Source organism: Heterodontus francisci, chromosome 11 (assembly GCF_036365525.1).
Source record: "Heterodontus francisci isolate sHetFra1 chromosome 11, sHetFra1.hap1, whole genome shotgun sequence".
NCBI lineage: Eukaryota > Metazoa > Chordata > Chondrichthyes > Heterodontiformes > Heterodontidae > Heterodontus > Heterodontus francisci.
Window position 1 is genome coordinate 77,988,869 of NC_090381.1, and position 21,035 is coordinate 78,009,903.

The 21,035-nt window shown below is 42.7% G+C and overlaps 1 protein-coding gene across 2 annotated transcripts in view; it reads right to left on the minus strand.

Moving 5' to 3' along the window:
• The window catches only part of LOC137375318 (COP9 signalosome complex subunit 7b-like), a 65,850-nt gene that overhangs the window by 12,999 nt on the left and 31,816 nt on the right, over window positions 1-21,035 (minus strand). Inside the window, exons 4-6 of one of the 2 annotated variants that reach the window (XM_068042292.1) lie at window positions 13,218-13,325; window positions 9,743-9,831; window positions 82-284 (exon numbers count right to left, since the gene is read on the minus strand). In XM_068042292.1, coding sequence (XP_067898393.1) covers window positions 82-284; window positions 9,743-9,831; window positions 13,218-13,325 — 400 coding nt within the window. The remainder of the gene's footprint in view (window positions 1-81; window positions 285-9,742; window positions 9,832-13,217; window positions 13,326-21,035) is intronic. The other variant, XM_068042293.1, reaches the window with a different exon arrangement.

The window sequence follows — 21,035 nt, forward strand, 5'->3', positions numbered from 1 at the left end:
CATAGCATTTTTCTGTTACAAAATAATTATTACTGAAAAGGAAACTCCTAATATCACTACAAAAAAAAGAATCACAATTACCATTCCTGGAGAGTTTTAACAATGTTGCTGATGTCTTGCTTTTGGAGATCTCTGCCAATGCAAAAGTCGACCTCAAGAAGCTGATTTCGCTGATCAAGTTTGCCTTGTATTATATCAGTATAAATTGCTTCAATAATTAAATCCTCCAATTCTCTGAGGTTTTTTATATCAAGGTCTTTCAGGAGCATGGAATACGGAATGCACTGCAAAGTTATAAAAGAATGGTTAACAACTTCACTACAATGACCAAAAACAAAATGAACACTTTTGATTCCTGTTTATTGCTATTCCTATAAGATGGTCAAAATCTGAAATAATTTTTTTCACAGAACCAAATATAAAAATACAATGAATTGCTGAGAAGCCATTTTTTACTTAAAATGCAATATTCCAAAAACATTTTATCGAAACTGCAACAAGAAAAAAATCTTTGTTTCACCTTTTCATTACCATTAACTATAACATATCTAGCTAATATGAAGGAAAGGAGGGAGGTAGGGATGCACTACTAATTAAGGAAGACATTGTAGTGTTGGAAGAGAGCATATTCTTGAGGGGGCAAGGATAGAATCCATTAGGTTAAAGTTGAGAAGCAAAAAGGGTATGATCACACTACTGGGGTTATTCTATAGGCCATCAAATAATGAGCAAGAGATAGAGTAGCAAATCTGCAGGGATATCAGAGAGTTGTGCAAGAACTACAGAGTGGTGATTTTTTTTATTCTTTCATGGGATGTGGGCATCGTGGTAAGGCTGGTCTTTGTTGCCCATTCCTAATTGCCCTTGATAACTGAGTGGCTTGCTAGGCCATTTCAGGGGGCAGTTAAAAGTCAACTGCTGTCGGTCTGGAGTCACATGTAGGCCAGATCAAGTAAGGATAGATTTCTTTCCCTAAAGGACATTAGTGAACCAGATGGGTTTTTACAACAATTGATGATAGTAATGGTGCCATTACTGAGACTAGCTTTCAATTCCAGATTTTTTTTAATTAATTGAATTCAAACTCCACCAGCTGCTGTGGTGGGATTTGAACCCATGTCCCCAGGGCATTAGTCTGAGTCTCTGGCTTACTAGTTCATGACATTACACCACTACACCGCCGTCTTCCCTTTAATCACCCAAATGCCGATTGGGATAGTGCTAGAGTAAAGGGTAAGGAGGGGGAGGAATTTCTGAAATGTGTTCAGGAGAACTTCCTTGACCAGTATGTCATTGGTCCAATGAGGAAGAAAACATTGCTGGTGCTAGGAAGTGAGGTGAGCCAAGTGCCTGTGGGTTAACTCTTGGGTAAGACCAAGCAATCATTGTATCATAAGGTTTAGATTACAACGTTGTGACTTGCAAGTGAAAAGTGGGTAAATATTTCAAGCAGAGGAAGATGCAAGGTTGTGTGAGGATAGCAGGGCACAATAATTGATTTAGGTTGTTCTAACAAAGAACTGGTAAAGCCACAAGAACCCAAATGGCCGCCTCTGGTATAAACTTCTGTGACCATTTGCAGAAGAATGGTTGTGGCTAACAGTTTTTACTGTTCACAGCATTGAAACATCTCGTTATGCGTTGTGGAATCTTGTGCACAAAATGGTTGCCATATTTGCTTCCATAACAGCTGTTTGCACTTCGTGTTTCACTGTATGTGAAGCACTTTGCAACATTTGCGAGGAATGCAATAAAGGTTGCTTGTCTTTGAATCATGGTTGCAAGATTATACCAAGTTCAGTTCAACGGAGTACTGCTTCTGTAGAGTACTTAACAAGTGGAATTTGTTAAGTGAGGGAATTTGACAGTGAGGGAAGAGGGGCTGCTCTGGTACTTAACAAAACAAGGAGCAGTCTGACATGGGGAATGGGAGACAGTGAGACCTGAAGTCTAGAGGCATTAATTAGATGATCAGCTAGGTGGTTGGCGAGTTTCAAGTTTTTTTCCCTCCAAGTTAGGGCAATCATTTAAACTAGGACCTGGAAAATATAAATACTGTTAAATATATAGCTTGACTAATTAAACTATTTAATGTACCTACAAATAATTGTTGAATAAAGACTTTAATCAATTAAATAAATAAAATTAGGCAATTAAGATATGGCAGAGCAGGTTGTGTGTCTGGATTGCATAATTTGGGAGTCCATGGACGGCGAGACTGTCCCAAGCAAACATGTCTGTAGGACATGTCTCTGGCTGAGTCGTTGAGCTGGAGTGCGCGTTGGACAGATTCAGACACAAAGGGAGGGGGAGGAATTAAGTCACACCCCAGAGAGGAAAACACGTTCAGGAAAGAGCGGGTGTGACTGTTAGGGAGCCAGGTATCAGGGATTTCGGAGAGGTTGAGAGACAATATAAAATAAAGGGTACAATTCTAAAGAGGGTGAAGGAGCAGAGGGACCTGGGTGTATATTTTCAGAAGTCATTGAAAGTGGCAGGACAGGTTGAGAGAGTGGTCAATAAAACATACAGTATCCTGGGCTTTATTGATAGGGGCATAGAGCACAAGAGCAAGGAAGTTATGTTGAACTGGTTTAAGACACTAGTTTGGCCTCAGCTGGACTATTGCATCTAGTTCTGGGCACCGCACTTTAGAAAGGATGCAAAGGCGTTGGAGAGAGTGCAGAAAAGATTCACAAGAATGGCTCTAGGGATGAGGAACTTTAATTATGAAGATAGATTGGAGAAGTTGGGACTGTTTTCCTTGGAGAAGAGAAGGTTGAGAGGAGATTTGATAGAAGTATTAGGGCGGCGCAGTGGTTAGCACCGCAGCCTCACAGCTCCAGTGACCCAGGTTCAGTTCTGGGTACTGCCTGTGTGGAGTTTGCAAGTTCTCCCTGTGATCGCGTGGGTTTCCGCCGATTGCTCCAGTTTCCTTCCATAGCCAAAGACTTGCAGGTTGTTAGGTAAATTGGCCATTGTAAATTGCCCCTAGTGTAGGTAGGTGGTAGTAGAATGGTGGGTATGTGGTAGGGAATATGGGATTAATGTAGGATTAGTATAAATGGGTGGTTGTTGGTCGGCACAGACTCGGTGGGCCGAAGGGCCTGTTTCAGTGCTGTATCTCTAAATAAAATAAAATAAAAACGGAGAACAGCAAGGGACAATCCAAAGTAGAACTTCTAAATTGGGAGGACTAACTTTAATGGGATGGGAGAGGGATCTAGCTTGGGTAACATGGAACCAACGATTGACAGGAAAAACTGTAACAGAACAACGGGTGATCTTTATGGAGATGTTTCAGGTACAGGCTAGGTACGTTCCAACAAGGGTGAAAGGCAGGGAAATCAAAGCTAGGGCTTCTTGGATGATGAGGACAGCAAACCTGATGAAACACACACAAAAAAAGAGGTTGTATGATGCATGTCAGATGACGTCTTCAAAAGAGACACAGGCTAAATACGTTGAGAGGGGAAGAGAAAAATAAGACTAGCAAAGAGAGGATATGAAAACAGAATGGCAGTAAAACAAAAGGAACCCAAAAATCATCTTCTGGTATGTAAATAGTAAGAGGTGGGGCCTATTAGGGACAAAGAGGGTAATATTTGCTTAGAGGCTCAGGGCAAAGCTCGAATTCTTAACGAGTACTTTGCATCAGTGTTCACTAAGGAAGAAGGTGCTAATAATCTTGGTGGAAGCAGAGATGGTAGAGGTAATGGATAGGGTAAATATTGATAGCATGGATGTACTGAAAAGGCAGGCTTTGCTTAAGGAAGATAAGTCACCTGGTCCAGATGGCTTGCATCACAGTTTGTTTAGTTTTTAGTTTTAGAGATACAGCACTGAAACATGCCCTTCGGCCCACCGAGTCTGTGCTGACCATCAACCACCCATTTACACTAATCCCACACTAATTCCATATTCCTCCCACATCCCCACCTGTCCCTATATTTTCCTACCACCTACCTATACTAGGGGCAATTTATAATGGCCAATTAACCTATCACCCTGCAAGTCTTTTGGCATGTGGGAGGAAACCGGAGCACCCGGAGGAAACCCACGCAGACACAGGGAGAACTTGCAAACTCCACACAGGCAGTACCCAGATTCGAACCCGGGTCGCTGGAGCTGTGAGGCTGCAGTGCTAACCACTGCGCCGCCCTTGCTAAAGCAAGTAAGAGTGAAATCAGCAGAAGAGCTTGCCATAATTTTCCAATCTTCCCTAGATATGACGGAAGTGCCAGAGGATTGGAAAATGGCAAATGTGACACCCTTATTCAAGAAAGGATGCAAGGACATTCCTAGTAACTACAGGCCAGTTCGTTTAACACCAGTAGTAAGGTTTCAGAAATAATAATCAGTAAAAAAAAAGGCATTTGGAGAAGTTTGAGTTAATTAAGGAGAGCCAGCATGGATATGTAAAAGGCAGATCATTCTTGATTAATCTAACTGAATTTTTTGATGAAGTAACAGAGAAGGTTTATGAAGGGAAAGCAATGGATATTGTCGATATGGATTTTTAAGAAAGGGTTTAATAAAATACCATATAAAAGGTTGGTGAACAAAATTGAAGCTTGTGGAATAGGAGGATCGGTGTCTGCTTGGATTAAAAAAATTGGCTTAAGGACAGAAAACAGCATGGAGGTAAATGGTTGTTTCAGACTGGAGGATGGCAGACAGTGGTGTTCCCCGAGGCCAATACAAGGATCATACACGCACACAAAACATGGATATTGGAATAAAGAGTAAAATTTCAAAATTTGCTGAGGATACCAAACTTGAAGCTGTGGTAGACATTGAGGATGATACCAAATGACTGCAATGGGACACAGAAAGGCTAGCAGAATGGGCAGACAAGTGGCAGATGGAATTTGATAGAGAATTGTGAGCTGATGCATTTTGGCAGAAGGGATAGGGAGAGGCAATAGAGACTTAATAGCACAGATCTAAAGAATTTGCAGAGAGGGGGACCTGGGGTTCATGTGCATAGATCTTTGAAGGTCACAGGACATATTGAGATTGTAATTAGCAAAGCATATGGGAACTTCGGCTTCATACATAGAAATATTGAGTACAAAAGCAGCAAAGTTATGTTGAAACTTTCTTAAGCTTTGGTTAGGCCCCAATTAGAGTTTAGCATCCAGTTCCGGTCACCACACTTTAGGAAGGATGTGAGCGACGTCGAGAGGCTGCAAAGGAGATTCATCAGAACGGTTCCAAGGATGAGGAATTTTATCTACAAGGTAGGTTTGAGAAGCTGGGGTTGTTCTCCTTGGAGGAAAGGAGGAAAGGAGATTGAAGGAAGATTTGATTGATGTGTACAAGATTATGACAGGTTTAGATAAGGTAGACAAAGAAAAGCTGTTTACAATAACTGATGGTACAAGGACTAGGGATCACAGAATTAGGGTTCTGGGAAAGAGATGTATTAGGGATGCAAGTAGGAACTTTTAACGCAGCGACTGGTAATGACCTGGAACTCGCTGCCGATGAGGGTGATGGAAGCGGAGACGATGAATGATTTCAAAAGGAAACCGGATGGGTACTTGAGGGAAATAAACTTGCAGGGCTATTGGGATGGAGTGGGGAAAATGGGACTGACTGGATTGCTCTACAGAGCACCGGCATGGACACAATGGGCTCCATGGCTGCCTTCTGTGCCATTATAATGACTCTATGAAATTATTGCACTCATTAAAAAGACAAAAAAAACAAAGTTTCATACATTACAGCTTTACAAAGATTAGTAAAAGGGCATTCCCTTGATGTAGAGTACAAGTTCAAGTTGCACACATGTAATAGTACTGTCAGTTAAGCAGTTCTATAGAATGAGGTAGTCAAACAGTTAAACTATGAACATAGGGGAAACTCTTCTCTGACCACTAGATTAAAAGAGAACATTTGAGTCTAAGTTCTTAAATAGGTTATTTATCTAGTAAAACCTTTTCCACCAACTAATTTGTTTTACAATCCATATTTAGCACCAATCTTAAAAAGCAATGAGACTATGGGGCAACAGTGCTAGTACAAAGCTGGCTGAAGTATGAAGCACAAAAGCAGAAGTCAAATGAGAAATTGAGAAGTTTAGGAGGAAAAATGAATGTTGACAAAAACAGAAGTTTCAGGTATCTATTTAGAGTACTGGAGCTTTACTTAAGTTCTTATGACATTTTACAATAAACTTTCAGTGTCAGTGCTGTAACACACCAAGATATTACAAATTCTTTTAAGATAAAATTTGTAAAGGATGTTATTGCTGAGGGAACAAAACGCATTACAGGCAGTCAGTTTGAGTATCAAACAGTATCGTTAGATGTTAATCCTCCAACTAAAGCACCATTTCCCAACAATGAGCCCAAGTCCCTACTTTAGAAAAGTACTAGCGTGACAGTCTTATACTTTTGCCATCAACCATCCATTGGTTTCTGAATTAATTGCCAATTCAAGTCAGTTCTGTGCTGTCAGCTCTTAACCATTAGGAACTGGATTAAAACTGGCCAACCCCATTTCATGTACAGTCCAGACAACTATCGGTTTGAGCTGCATTCAAACCTAGATCCTAGAAGTGAAAGGAGAAGGTACACCCCAAAGCAGCACCTAGTTCCCTGGAGCATTCTCCATTATGATAATTGTTATATGTATAGTTTCAGTTTAAGTAAAAATGAGAAATTAAACATTTCAACTGTACCAGTGTAAGTGATCTCCATTAAGAAAGGAGGATAAAAACTAGAGGACCAGCCATCCAAGTCCTTTCTTATCGATCACCTGGCTGGCAGTTGGCTCAGTGGCAATATGGAAAAGGTCAGAGAACATGTCCTGCTACAACTCTTTCACCTGAGGTGGAAGGGAGAGAAAGAAAGGAGAGGGAGAGAGAGAAAGGAGAAAGAAAGAGAGAGGGAGAGGGGGAGGGGGGGGAAAAAGGAGAGGGGGAGGGGGGGGAAAAAGGAGAGGGGGAGGGGGGGGAAAAAGGAGAGGGGGAGGGGGGGGAAAAAGGAGAGGGGGAGGGGGGGGAAAAAGGAGAGGGGGAGGGGGGGGAAAAAGGAGAGGGGGAGGGGGGGGAAAAAGGAGAGGGGGAGGGGGGGGAAAAAGGAGAGGGGGAGGGGGGGGAAAAGGAGAGGGGGAGGGGGGGAAAAAGGAGAGGGGGAGGGGGGGGAAAAAGGAGAGGGGGAGGGGGGGGAAAAAGGAGAGGGGGAGGGGGGGGAAAAAGGAGAGGGGGAGGGGGGGGAAAAAGGAGAGGGGGAGGGGGGGGAAAAAGGAGAGGGGGAGGGGGGGGAAAAAGGAGAGGGGGAGGGGGGGGAAAAAGGAGAGGGGGAGGGGGGGGAAAAGGAGAGGGGGAGGGGGGGGAAAAGGAGAGGGGGAGGGGGGGGAAAGGAGAGGGGGAGGGGGGGGAAAAGGAGAGGGGGAGGGGGGGGAAAAGGAGAGGGGGAGGGGGGGGGGAAAAGGAGAGGGGGAGGGGGGGGAAAAGGAGAGGGGGAGGGGGGGAAAAGGAGAGGGGGAGGGGGGGAAAAGGAGAGGGGGAGGGGGGGAAAAGGAGAGGGGGAGGGGGGGAAAAGGAGAGGGGGAGGGGGGGAAAAGGAGAGGGGGAGGGGGGGAAAAGGAGAGGGGGAGGGGGGGAAAAGGAGAGGGGGAGGGGGGGAAAAGGAGAGGGGGAGGGGGGGAAAAGGAGAGGGGGAGGGGGGGAAAAGGAGAGGGGGAGGGGGGGAAAAGGAGAGGGGGGAAAAGGAGAGGGGGAGGGGGGGGGAAAAGGAGAGGGGGAGGGGGGGGGGGAAAGGAGAGGGGGAGGGGGGGGGAAAAGGAGAGGGGGAGGGGGGGGGAAAAGGAGAGGGGGAGGGGGGGGGGAAAGGAGAGGGGGAGGGGGGGGGAAAAGGAGAGGGGGAGGGGGGGGAAAAAGGAGAGGGGGAGGGGGGGAAAAGGAGAGGGGGAGGGGGGGGAAAAGGAGAGGGGGAGGGGGGGGGAAAAGGAGAGGGGGAGGGGGGGGAAAAGGAGAGGGGGAGGGGGGGGAAAAAGGAGAGGGGGAGGGGGGGAAAAAGGAGAGGGGGAGGGGGGGGAAAAGGAGAGGGGGAGGGGGGGGAAAAGGAGAGGGGGAGGGGGGGGAAAAGGAGAGGGGGAGGGGGGGGAAAAGGAGAGGGGGAGGGGGGGGAAAAGGAGAGGGGGAGGGGGGGGAAAAGGAGAGGGGGAGGGGGGGGAAAAGGAGAGGGGGAGGGGGGGGAAAAGGAGAGGGGGAGGGGGGGGAAAAGGAGAGGGGGAGGGGGGGGAAAAGGAGAGGGGGAGGGGGGGGAAAAGGAGAGGGGGAGGGGGGGGAAAAGGAGAGGGGGAGGGGGGGGAAAAGGAGAGGGGGAGGGGGGGGGGAAAGGAGAGGGGGAGGGGGGGGGGAAAAGGAGAGGGGGAGGGGGGGGAAAAGGAGAGGGGGAGGGGGGGGAAAAGGAGAGGGGGAGGGGGGGAAAAGGAGAGGGGGAGGGGGGGGAAAAGGAGAGGGGGAGGGGGGGGAAAAGGAGAGGGGGAGGGGGGGGAAAAGGAGAGGGGGAGGGGGGGGAAAAGGAGAGGGGGAGGGGGGGGAAAAGGAGAGGGGGAGGGGGGGGAAAAGGAGAGGGGGAGGGGGGGGAAAAGGAGAGGGGGAGGGGGGGGAAAAGGAGAGGGGGAGGGGGGGGAAAAGGAGAGGGGGAGGGGGGGGAAAAGGAGAGGGGGAGGGGGGGGAAAAGGAGAGGGGGAGGGGGGGGGAAAGGAGAGGGGGAGGGGGGGAAAAGGAGAGGGGGAGGGGGGGGAAAAGGAGAGGGGGGGGGAAAGGAGAGGGGGAGGGGGGGGAAAGGAGAGGGGGAGGGGGGGGAAAGGAGAGGGGGAGGGGGGGGAAAGGAGAGGGGGAGGGGGGGAAAGGAGAGGGGGAGGGGGGGAAAGGAGAGGGGGAGGGGGGGAAAGGAGAGGGGGAGGGGGGGGAAGGAGAGGGGGAGGGGGGGGAAGGAGAGGGGGAGGGGGAGGGGGGAAAAGGAGAGAGGGAGAGGGAGGGGGGAAAAGGAGAGAGGGAGAGGGAGGGGGGAAAAGGAGAGAGGGAGAGGGAGGGGGGAAAAGGAGAGAGGGAGAGGGAGGGGGGAAAAGGAGAGAGGGAGAGGGAGGGGGGAAAAGGAGAGAGGGAGAGGGGAAAAGGGAGAGAGGGGAAAAGGAGAGAGGGAGAGGGGAAAAGGAGAGAGGGAGAGGGGAAAAGGAGAGAGGGAGAGGGAGGGGGGAAAAAGGAGAGAGGGAGAGGGAGGGGGGAAAAGGAGAGAGGGAGGAAGGGGAGAGGGAGAAAGGAGAGGGGGAGAGCGAAAAGGAGAGAGAAATGTATAATTTCCTAAGCCTAAGAGAGCATCTGTTGTTAACTAAATACTTGGTTATAAAAGGGCCATGTGTTTCTGGTTTAAAGGCACCTCCCAGGCCTCCTTTAAGAGATGCAAGATCTCTCAAGTCGCCCTAAGTGATGGAAGAATAATTTCAAATTTTACTGCACTGTATAAAAAGCTATGATTTCTGTGCAGTTCATAGTCACTTTTCCATGCAGTAATAGTACCAATTATAGAGTACATTTGCTGCCCAAGTTAATTAACAAAAATTAACACTATGTAAACAATGTTCGCAAGTTCAATTGGGCTCTTACAAAAATGTGCTGACTACAAAACTAAACTGAATCAGAACACAAAAGAAAAAAGAAAATCACTACATGGCAATGCATCCTGGACACCTAGCATGTATGCACAAACAAAATCTTAAGTACCTTCATTCTTGCAGCCAAGCTTACTATGGTGAGATGTTTCAGCTTGTTCTTCTGAGCTAATGTTAATTCGGGTAGACTTCCCTTATTTGCTAAACAACAGAAAATATGTAATTCTAGAAAGAACCTTTAGAGTTAATTAAAGCAAGAATCATACACAGCTCAAATCTGCTAAGTGTATAATCAGTTTGCCAAAGAAGGTTATGCTTGGATCATGCTTTCTTTAAATTCCCCCAAAGCCCATTTAATTATTCAAATAAATTTAAACAAACATTTATTTTATAAATAGCAAGACTGCTCTTAAAAATGGTCTGTTCTCTTTAGGTAACTTTTGACAGTGCATTAATTCTTTTGTATAGTAGCACACTAAATGTAACACAGTAAAGATAATTGAGGAGCATTTATGCCTTAACCAGCAACTTGTAGAATCAGAGTGAACATGAAGGGCTAATTACACAGAAATCTATTCTTGGTTCAGGTATGCTTTTAAATAAAACTGACATGTCAGATTTGGAAACATTAACTTTGTGCAAGAATGTTAAGTTGCAAATTAACAAGTACTTTCTCACAACTGAAATAACTTCAGAAATGCACAATATTCTACAGATTAAAGTTAATCACCAAAGTGTACATACTTTATGAAAACAGCTTATTCTCAATAAGGTGTAACTGGTGCTACTTGTAGAAAGTATTATCATGTGCAATATTCTTATTGACGTGAAATATTAGTTTGAGCATTGAATGCCACTTGTATTTCAAAAATAGATACTGATTTCAACATAAATACAGTATACACTTTTTTTTCTACAAATCAAGTCAAAAGAGAACATTGTATTTAAATTTCAGGAATGATAGCCTAATGGTTATGGCACTGAACTACTAACCAAAAGATTGAGTGTGGTGGTAATTTGTGGGTTATGGTGTGACTCTTATCCCATAATATATATGACTTCCAATGCCCTTAGGGCAACTAGGGATGATAATAAATAAAACCCTACCAGTGTTACATCCCAAAAATAAGAAGTTGACTCCAGATAATTCAATTTTTTTCACTAAAAATGTTATTCAATAATTTGAAATAAACAATGCAAGCAGCAGTGTGCGAAGAGAGCAAAAATTTGAATTCAGATAACTTTTTTTATTCGTTCAAGGGATGTGGACGTCATTGGCAAGGCCAGCATTTATTGCCCATCACTAACTAAGGTGGTGATGGTGGAGTCCACATCTTGAACCCCTGCAGTTTGTGTGGTGTAGGTACACCCACAGTGCTGTTAGGTAGAGTGCTCCAGGATTTTGACCCAGCAACAATGAAGGAATGGCAATACATTTCCATGTCAGGCTGGTATGTGACTTGGAGGGGAGCTTGCAGGCGATGGCACTCCCATGCACCTGCTGCCCTTGTACTTCTAGGTGGTAGAGGTCATGGCTTTGGAAGGTGCTGTCAAAGAAACCTTGGCAAATTGCTGCAGTGCACCTTGTAGTTGGTACATGACAATATTGAAAATTGGTCCCTTTAATTAAACAGGACTCATTTCAATGTTAATAGAGAGCAGGTGATGCTCATTATAGTTTTGCATTTAAGGGCTGGGTTTTTGCCCAGTGTGGGAGTTGCCTCTGAACAGAGAGTTAATCCAGAAGGGAAGAGTGGGGAATGGATCTTTGGACTAAACTATGAATTGACAATAAAACAGTTGTGGAGCAGAGACCGTCATCGGCTTCCTCATTTTGGTGAATGGACATCTGCCTGTTTAACAGTACATACCAATATTCCCTCTAATTTCCCTTCATTGTGCACAACCATTTGATACACTGTGCAGTCCCTTTCAGATTGCCATGCAGCTGCGCATCTTAAAGGGACGCTGCCTGTGTGTCCCCTTTGTGGGATTGCACAGCTTCGAGGGAATGTTGGTACACACAGATGCCATAGTGGTGAGGGATTGAATGTTTAAGGTGGTGTGTGGGGTGTCAATCAACCAGACTGCTTTGTCCTAAATGGTGTCAAGCTTGTTGAGTGTTGTTGGAGCTGCACTCATACAGGTAGTGAGTTACTTGCTGCAGAATACCCAGTCTCTGACCTGCTTTTATAGCCACAGTATTTATGTGGCTGGTCTGGCTGTTTCTGTTCAATAGTGGCTTCCAGGGTGTTAATGATTGGGGAATTCAGTGATGGTAATGCTGTTGAAAGTCAAGAGAGGTGGCTAGACTCTCTTGTTGGAGATGGTCATTTATGCCAAACAAGTGCCAGGTTATGTTATTCACCACTTATCAGCCCAAGCCTGAATGTTGTCCAGGTTTTACTATGTGCCTGTTCAACCGAACCAATCAATTTGAATTAAAAGGTATAGACTGTGAAGTAATGCTTTAATTATGTCCTTAATGTCCCAATGCTTCATGTCCAATTAATTACATTTCAAATAATTTTGTATGTATATGAAATATGTCACCTTTTCCATCTCCCTGCCCCATTTTGCCCAGTATTTATTACTGTTGGTTCTTTACAAAAGTAGTTAAATGGACAGTAAGTTAGGCTTTCTGCCTACTGCCCTGTCTCAATTTTTCAGTGGATCTGGGGCACATGGAGATGGATAGCAACATGGATATAGATTACTGCTGCTTTCCGTTGGCTAGTTCCAGCAACAGAAATTGCACCAGTCCATAAGACCTACAGAAAAAAAAGGGAAACATAGCCTCAGTTATTCCCTGCTACTTCTACTGCAGGGCTGCTAGGCATGGGATCCTATTATTATGCCCCAGCAATATCAAGTATTTAGAGATTGCCAGGGCCTAAATTTAAAGCCTTAACTAAATGTTTGTACAGGCAGTGGTGGTGGATTACTTTTTCTCCCTGCTACCCACAACCTGGCATGACTCCCCACCAAACGCCAGGAAGCCCATCTTCCACCTGGGACCAGAAATTATTGTAGCCATTATCCTCTCAGAAGAAATGTGATGTGGGGGCATAAAGGACAACAACAAAGAGACCTGACCAGAGGGAGAGTTGCCAAGGACTTTAATATCCTACCTAATCTAAACAAAAAAAAGCTTGCAATTGTAGATTCAGGTTCTTCAACAGCTCTTTTGAGAGTTCTGTGTTACGAAAAGGTATTATTTAAGCCTGATGCATTTCCAGACTTTTGACTGATTATAATTTCCTGGAAGCAATTTCTGTCGCATCGTTCACCTGATGAACTGTTGAAGGTGGCTTGCAGGGTCATCTATTTCCATGAAAATGTAGAAAGTAGTAAAAGTACTGCCAAGCACTTTTTTACATTTGCGAATAAAGATACCTGCCAATCTGACAGCGTACAATCACAAAATACTTCCTGGTTTATATTACTCTAATCTCTGTTTTCTCTATTAGCACTTCCATACAGGAGTACTTGTGGCATGTCACTGCCTTCTCCAATTCACTTTAAACTAAATGAAAATCTACATCAGTACTTCATGAACGGTCACGTGCTGGTGATTCCACACCTACTGAAGCACAGAAGCCTCATGTTTGATGCTGTTGTGCTGTCTATGTATGTGACCTGTGTTGCTGTGGGTTGTGCTATGTACTTTAAACTTCCTGATGGTCCAGGTTCATCTGTGTAGAAAATGAATACATATTAGGGGGATAACATATCATTTCAACATTAGTAGCGCAAATAAGCGAATAATATTCGAGACAATAAATACAATCAGCAGTATTAGCATTTTGTTGTTCAGTTATTGTGCACCATTTGGATTGATTAGCTATTGTTGAAAGCAACACAGAGGATACTTACCAAATGGAAAATTCCACTTGAGCCAAAGTCACTCCTGAAGACATTCCAGACCAAACAGTTGGGAGGCACCCACTGCTCAGAAAGTTTGAAAATTCTTAACCGTATATTTTAATCAGCACAGCTGGATTAATTAATTCTAGTAGACTTAAGGTCTATAGTAAAGGACAATCAAGTTTGAAAAGAGAACAGATGACTCAGTAAATCAAAAAGCAGCAACTAAGAAACACCAAACTTTGGTTTTTAAAATCCTTTTACACTGCAGGAGAAAAGGAAAGATCCTTAGTTTTGAAAATGGCTACAAAAAAGAAAAATGTAAAAGCTCCACTTTCAAGGCAGGAAAGGGAAGAAAGAAAGGAGAGGAAGACAGTAGAAAATAGAGAGAAGAATAATAAAGGAAGAAATTTTAAAAATGGAAACGAAAATGCACCTATTAGGAACATAGGAACAAGAGTAGAACTTTGAATCTAGGTTGATCTGTACCTCAACCCACTTACCCACCTTTGATCCATACTCCATGATAAACTTTATCAAAAATCTAGCCATTTTAGTCTTCAAAATTTCAATTGTCCCAGCAGCTACAGTCTTTTGTGGGAAGTTAGTTCTAGATTTCTACTAACTCTTGTGAGAAAAAGTGGGTTCCTCATTTTATTCCAGAATGGCTCAGCTCTAATTTTAAGATTGTGCCCTCCTGTCCTGGATTTCTCGACTAGAAGACAAATGGGAGGGTGGGGGCCTTTACTTGCTGATGTGCTGGCAGCTGGTGGGGGTGTTGGGGACCAGTACTGTGCAGTAGAGTTGTTTTCTCAAAAAACTCCAGTGTGCAACTTGTTGAGGCTATATGACCAGGTAGGTCCAATCCCCGACCCCAGGGCAGCTTGGGGAGTTATGAGGAAGTACTCCTGCTCCTCCTGGCCCCCCAAAGAGCGCTGTTAAAGCATTTGCCTTCTCTAAGGCTGTTTTTGTCTTGCTGCAGCTGTTGGGTTTCCCAGAGGCCCAGGAAATGTTGTTGGCCACAGTTCAACCTACAAAACAGGTTAAAGCCAAGGCTTCCAGCCTCATTAAATATATTTGAGATGTCAACCTGCCTCCTGGGAGCAGGTTGGTTGCTCGCCCCTTACTGCGTCTCAGTAAAACACTGAAGTCAGCATGCTCAAAATGTCTGCCCATTTAACCTCCCCACCTGCACCCAATCCCACGTTAAAACTCTCGCAAAATTTCCTTGCATTTACTTTACAGGAACATTTTGTCTTTTTAAGTACATTAATATCACTCCTCAACTTTCTATATCAAGAGAATACAAGCCAAGATTATGCAATCTGTCCTCATAATTTAAGCCTTTAAGCTCCAATATTATTCAGGTAAATCTACATTGTAGCCCCTTCCAGGCCACTATATATTTCATGAAGAGCAGTGCCCAAAACTGAACAAAGTACTACAGATGGGGTCCGGTTAAGGCTCTATACAACTGAAGCAGCACTTTCTCACGTTTAAATTCCAACCGCCTTCAGATAAAGACCAGCACTTCATTAGGCTTTTTGATTACTTTTTGTACCTGTGCACTAATATATATATATAATATATAGGAAACACCACTTGTCAGATCCTGCATAAAGAGTATTCTTCATTTAGCTCTACTCAGTCTCCCATCTCTCAACCAAATTCCAATCTTTGCTGCACAGTTGCCTCCAATCACATGCACTTTTATTTGCTTTAATAAATTCTTGTGCAGAATCTCATCAAATGCCTCTGGAGGTCCATGTATAGAGCAGCCAGAGATACCTCTTTATCCATCATATCAGTGACTCCTTTGGAAAACTGAACTAGATTAGTCAGACATGATTTACTCCACAAATCTGTGCAGACTGACTCTGGTCAGCCACTCTGTCCGATTCCAGTCACTGCCCCACAATTGATGTTGACTCTGCAGTTGCCTGGTTTCTCTCTCCTTCCTTTCTTTAATAATAATACAACCACAACCATTTATATCGCACCTTTAACATGATTACAAGTCCCAAGGCGCTTCACAGGAGCGTGATCAATCAAACTTTGATACCAAGCGACATAGGGAGAGATCAGGACAGGTGACCAAAAACTTTGTCAGAGAGGTACGTTTTAAAAGGAATGTCTTAAAGGAGGAGAGAGAGGTTTAAAAAGGAGAGAATTCCAGAGCTTAGTACTTAGGAAGCTGAAGACATGGCCACCAATGGTGGAGCAAAGGAAATCAGGGATGCACAAGAGGCTAGAATTGGAGGAATGCAGAGTTCGTGGAGGCTTGTAATGCTAATGGAGGTTAGAAATATAAAGGGGAGAGGCCATTGAAGGATTTGAATTTTAAAGGATGGGAATTTTAAAATTGAGGCCTTGGGAATCCATGTAGGTCAGTAAGCAAGGGGTTTATGGATGAATGGGACATGATGCAAGTTAGCATATGGGAAGTAGAGTTTTGGATGAGCTCAAGCTTATGGAGCATGAATGATGAAATGCCAGCCAGGAGAGCTTTGGAATAGTAGAGTTTGATATTTGCTATTTTCCAATTCAATGCCAATTCCAAAGTCAAGAGAGCATTTTCTTATAGCTTATCAAACCATACATTATGCTAGTAAAGCCTACTCATGTATGAGAACAACATCCAACTCTTGGATAGATTTGGGCTATTTGCACTTCATAGGAGTAAGTTAATGAGCAAGATAACTAAATGCTTGACACGAAAGAAGAAACTAACTTTTTTTTAAGAAGTAGCTTACACAATGGAGCCAATGTGGGAATTCCTTTGAAATTTGAAGAGTTAATTAGGCCACAAATATCAAAAGATGAGGCAAGACAAAAGGTTAAGCCTGGTGTCTAAGGGTACATTTTCTCACTTCCTATTTTTGTCACTAAACTGTGATTATTCTAGTTGTGTGCTGAGCTGGTGCTTTAACGCAACTGCTATTAGCAAGATTGGATGATGTTTATCCAAAAATTTAACACTTGTGTTTCAGCCATATGAGCCATATCTCAAGAGTTCCAATACCTGCAAGACTATAATATTGCACTTTATCCTCAGGTCAATGTAAACTAAACTTTCTCCTGTTGGAACAAAACTATATTCTGCAATATTCAGCTTAGATAATCAGATATTATCATATTATTATAACTGTAAAATCACAACTCTGTTTTCTTGTATGTGTAATTAATTAATTATGATGTGATACCTGCAATATCTGACAAATAAAACAAATACCTTGGCATTTACTATACAATAGGTCAAAGATGAATCAGCCATGTATGGGGTTTCTTTGAAGTGGCCCAATTCTTTACAGATCTGCAATTCACCTCTGAATATGCATTATTCTATATTTAATGCCAAACATGTTGGTTATAAGGTCTAGATGGCCTTAGCTGCACATATATACAAAGCATATCTACAGGAAATCAAAACTTTTTGTCTAAGCTAGTCTTCCCAAAAATTTGAAGATCAAAATGGGCAAATTCAAAAAAAAAACTAGAGACACAAAATTTGATAGTGAATATCCAATATTAAAAGTAAAAAAAATTAGGTTCTGAAATAAACATGTATAAAGCCAGTATAAAACCTAGAAAATATCATCCATCTTAAAAATACTGACATGACTTGGGAGTACTGTTAATATTTATACTCTTCCAATAAAGTGAAAGTGTACCTTTTACTATTCAAATTATATTGGTAGATGACTTCCAACTATACATTCAACTATTTGTTGAAAATCAAATTTTATGAAAATTTGAGAAATTGAGCAATGGATGCATGCTGGGAATTTTTCCTAACACTCCCAGTCCTCAATTTATGTACTGAATTTACATACTGAAATTGCTTTAGTTTCAGAGATCACCATGAGTAAAAAGGAACAGAAGCTGTTGACTTCTTCTATTCAAGGTTAGACAGGAATTGAAGCGAGGATGCATGCTGAGAATTCTCAATACTTTTCCTATTCTTTAAATTGCTTTAGGTTTAGAGGTCACTGAGTAAATGGTAATGAACAATAATCCATTAATAGATAGAATGTTTGCCCACCTGCTTCTGGAATTACTGCTGTAAAAGGCAACGGGTAAAATTATGGATTACAGATCTAAGAGTATTTTCAAAAGATAAATATACAGGTTATTTTAAAAATGTGTAAACACCACGGTGAAGTGCAATATGTGTGCATAGCAGAATTAATGCACTTTCACTAATTGTCAGAGTTGCTATTGCAGGCTGTTGAACTTGATTTAATACATTATGCAACACAGCCTGGGGAAGAAATTTTAAACCAGACATTCTGCTGCACGGATGAGCTTGACCAAGAGAGAAAACCACAGGCTGGGAGAAAGTGCTATGAGGAGGAAAGGAATCCCATAGCTGTAATTAGGGTGGGTGCTCAATTGGCTGAAGCTGGCCAACTCCTCTGGCATCCAGAAATGTGTAGGCAGACTTTGGGGAGGGTGAGGTGAGTAGTCTGCTGTCATGATCCATGTGGAAACTAGAAATGTTGGTGGGGCTTAGGACAAGATCCTGCACAGCGAATATGAGAAGCTAAAAAGAAAACTAAAGAACTTAGGGCTGGTTCTGATGAAAGGTCATTGACCTGAAACACAAACTGTTACTTTCTCCACAGATGCTGCCTGACCTTGAGTGTTTTCCAGCATTTTCTGTTCTTAATGTATTTAAGGTTAGTATTCTCAAGATACTACCTACACCATGCTCTATGCCAGACAGATAAGGAAGGTTAGTCAGCTGAAACATGATTGGAAGAATGGAGGGAGGAATTCAAGTTTGTGGACCAGTTTGACAATTATTGGCATTCCTGAAATTCTTGAAGATCCATCCAAACTAACCTGGCACCAAAAGTAGTTAAATTTGTGGGTGTGAATTTAAGCCAGTAAATTCAGGAATAGAAAAAGCAAAATATTGTTGAAATTTGAAATAAAAACAGAAAATGCTGGAAATACTTAGCAGCTTTGGCACTATCTATGGAGAGAGAAACAGAGCTAATATTTCAGATTGATAACCTATCAGAATTAAGAGCTGAAACGACTGGAAACGTTAATTCTGTTTCTCTCCACAGATGCTGCCAGACCTGCTGAGAATTTCCAACTTTTTCTATTTTTACTGCAATTATGGATTTGGATTTTGCCAACTTTACTCTGCCAACAAATACATTATTGGTATATTTACGTGTGGGATATTTTGAGAGAATTTAACAAGGAGAAATGCAAAAAATGAACCGAAACATAATCACTAGACAAAGATTCAGAACGGAGAATTAGAAATAAACTAATGACACATTTTCTTTTTAAAAAAGCAAGTAACTCTTTTACTAATCACACTTAAAGTAACTTTACTAGTTATCGCATAAATAACAACACTAAACTATGTTTTTATGCTGCTAATGAATCCACAAAAGCCTTTACTACCCAGGAATGCAGCCAGCAATGCTTTTCCAGCGTCAGGCAGTTCTAAATAATTGCAGGTTGGAACAAAATACCAACTCCAAATGAAATAAATGGAACTGCTACAGTACACTGGCAATCATCCCTCTTTATATGTCATTTGAGCAGCTGAATAGGGAGGAAATGACCAGATAGTGTCAAGTAATAAAATCAATAATAGTTAAAAGATAAGCACATTTATTACTTTAAGGACAAAGCTGGGGCATGGAGCATTTTGAACAGGAACTACTCATTCACACCCCAAGCACCATTACTCCTTTGTCATGTAATCTCTCCTGCCTTCCATCCTTTGACAGACCTTCCCTTTTGTCCTTTCCCCTCCTCCTTTCCTTGCCTGCGTACTTGCTTAAAACCTGTTACACCTCTGACTTTTTCCAGGTCTGATGAAATGGCATTGATCTGAAACATTAACTCTGCTCTACTCTCCACATATGCTGCCAAATCTGCTGAGTATTTGCAGCATTTTCTGTTTAAATTCAATATATTGGAGATTTAATTGAGAGCAGATGGGGAGGAGATTAAGTGTAGTGAAGGGGAAACCACTAAAATAGCAAACTTGGAGAGGCCAGACTGTATTCTGGGTGGCCACTGAGCAGTTCAGTAGCACCACCACCACTGACTTAAGCTAGACATCCTGAAGGGTGCAGCTGCCAGACTAGGCCTGCGGTATGCAGTAAGGCAACGCCTACTTGACTTTGTATCACCAACCTACCCCTAACACTTTCCATTGTGTGGCATTGCACAATTGACAGGTTAACTGGGAAAAACTATGGATATATTTAGTATTTCAAAACTGAGGCACCATGGGTTATCATAAGTTAAACTGTATAGGAACAGGATTAGGTCTTTCAGCACTCGAGCCAGTTTTGCCATTCAATTAGATCAAGGCTGATCTGCTTCACTCTATTTACACACCTTGGTTCAATATTCCTTAACACCTTTACCCAAGAAAAATCTATCAATCTCAGTTTTGAAATGGTCAATTGATCTAGCTTAAGCAGCATTTTGGGTAAATAACTCCAGAATTCCATTACCCTTTGGGTGAAAAAGTGTTTCCTAATCACTCCTGAACTGCCCAGCTCTAATTTACGTCAATGTGCCTTGGTTACAGAATGAAAATCTGTAACCTAATGGCTTGATATATCCCTCACTCTTACAATAGCATGAAGAGGAAAACAAACCCTAGTTCAATGGGGACTATAGAAAGGTGTGCCAGTAGCATCACCTGGCGCAATGTAGAAATGAAGTACCAACCTGGTGATGGCTACCTTCATACTAAATATCAAAAGCAGCATGCAGAGAATTGCAGTCCCACAATGCTAAAGTTAGAAGTATAGGTTCCAACAACCATTGGATGAGAAAAGACCTCTGTTCCCCACAACAGCCAGTCAAGAATGGAGGTGGGTAACCAGATCACATCACAACCTTCACCCAGGATGTATTTAAAAGCTGAATACAGGAGGAAAGAAAGGTTTTTTTTTGGGGGGGGGAGGGGGGGGGGGGGCGGGGAAGGGGTGCTGTTTGGTGCAGGAAGCTCCAACATCAAGGCAGCATTCGAGTTAGTAAGACAACAAAAAGCCCCATTAAAACGGAGGTCAAGGGGAAAACAGTTAACTGGTTGGAGTCATATTTCACATGCAGGAAGATGGCTGTAACTGTCAGAGGCTGACCATAGCCTCAGGACATTGTTTGAGGAGTTCCTCAGAGCAGCATCCTTTACTCAACAATCTTTAGCTGATTATGTAGCACATTTTGGAAAAAAAAAACTGCAAGGCAGCATATACTTATTGACAAGAAATGTAAAAAATCAGAGTGGAGGAGTAAGAGTGTAAATATAGGGATTTGTCAGAAAGCAAATGAGATAAAAAGGGGTACATTAAATGATTTTAAAAAAAGCAACACTGAATTTGTACAAACCACTGGTTAGGAAATAGCACTCAATTTTAGGAAAGCCGTGATATCCATGAAAAGGGTACAAAGATTCACTAGAACAATACCAAAAATTAGAAGTTACAATTATGAAAGCTCAAAAAATTGGGGCTTTAGAAAATCAATTGGTTTACAAATAATGAAAGGGT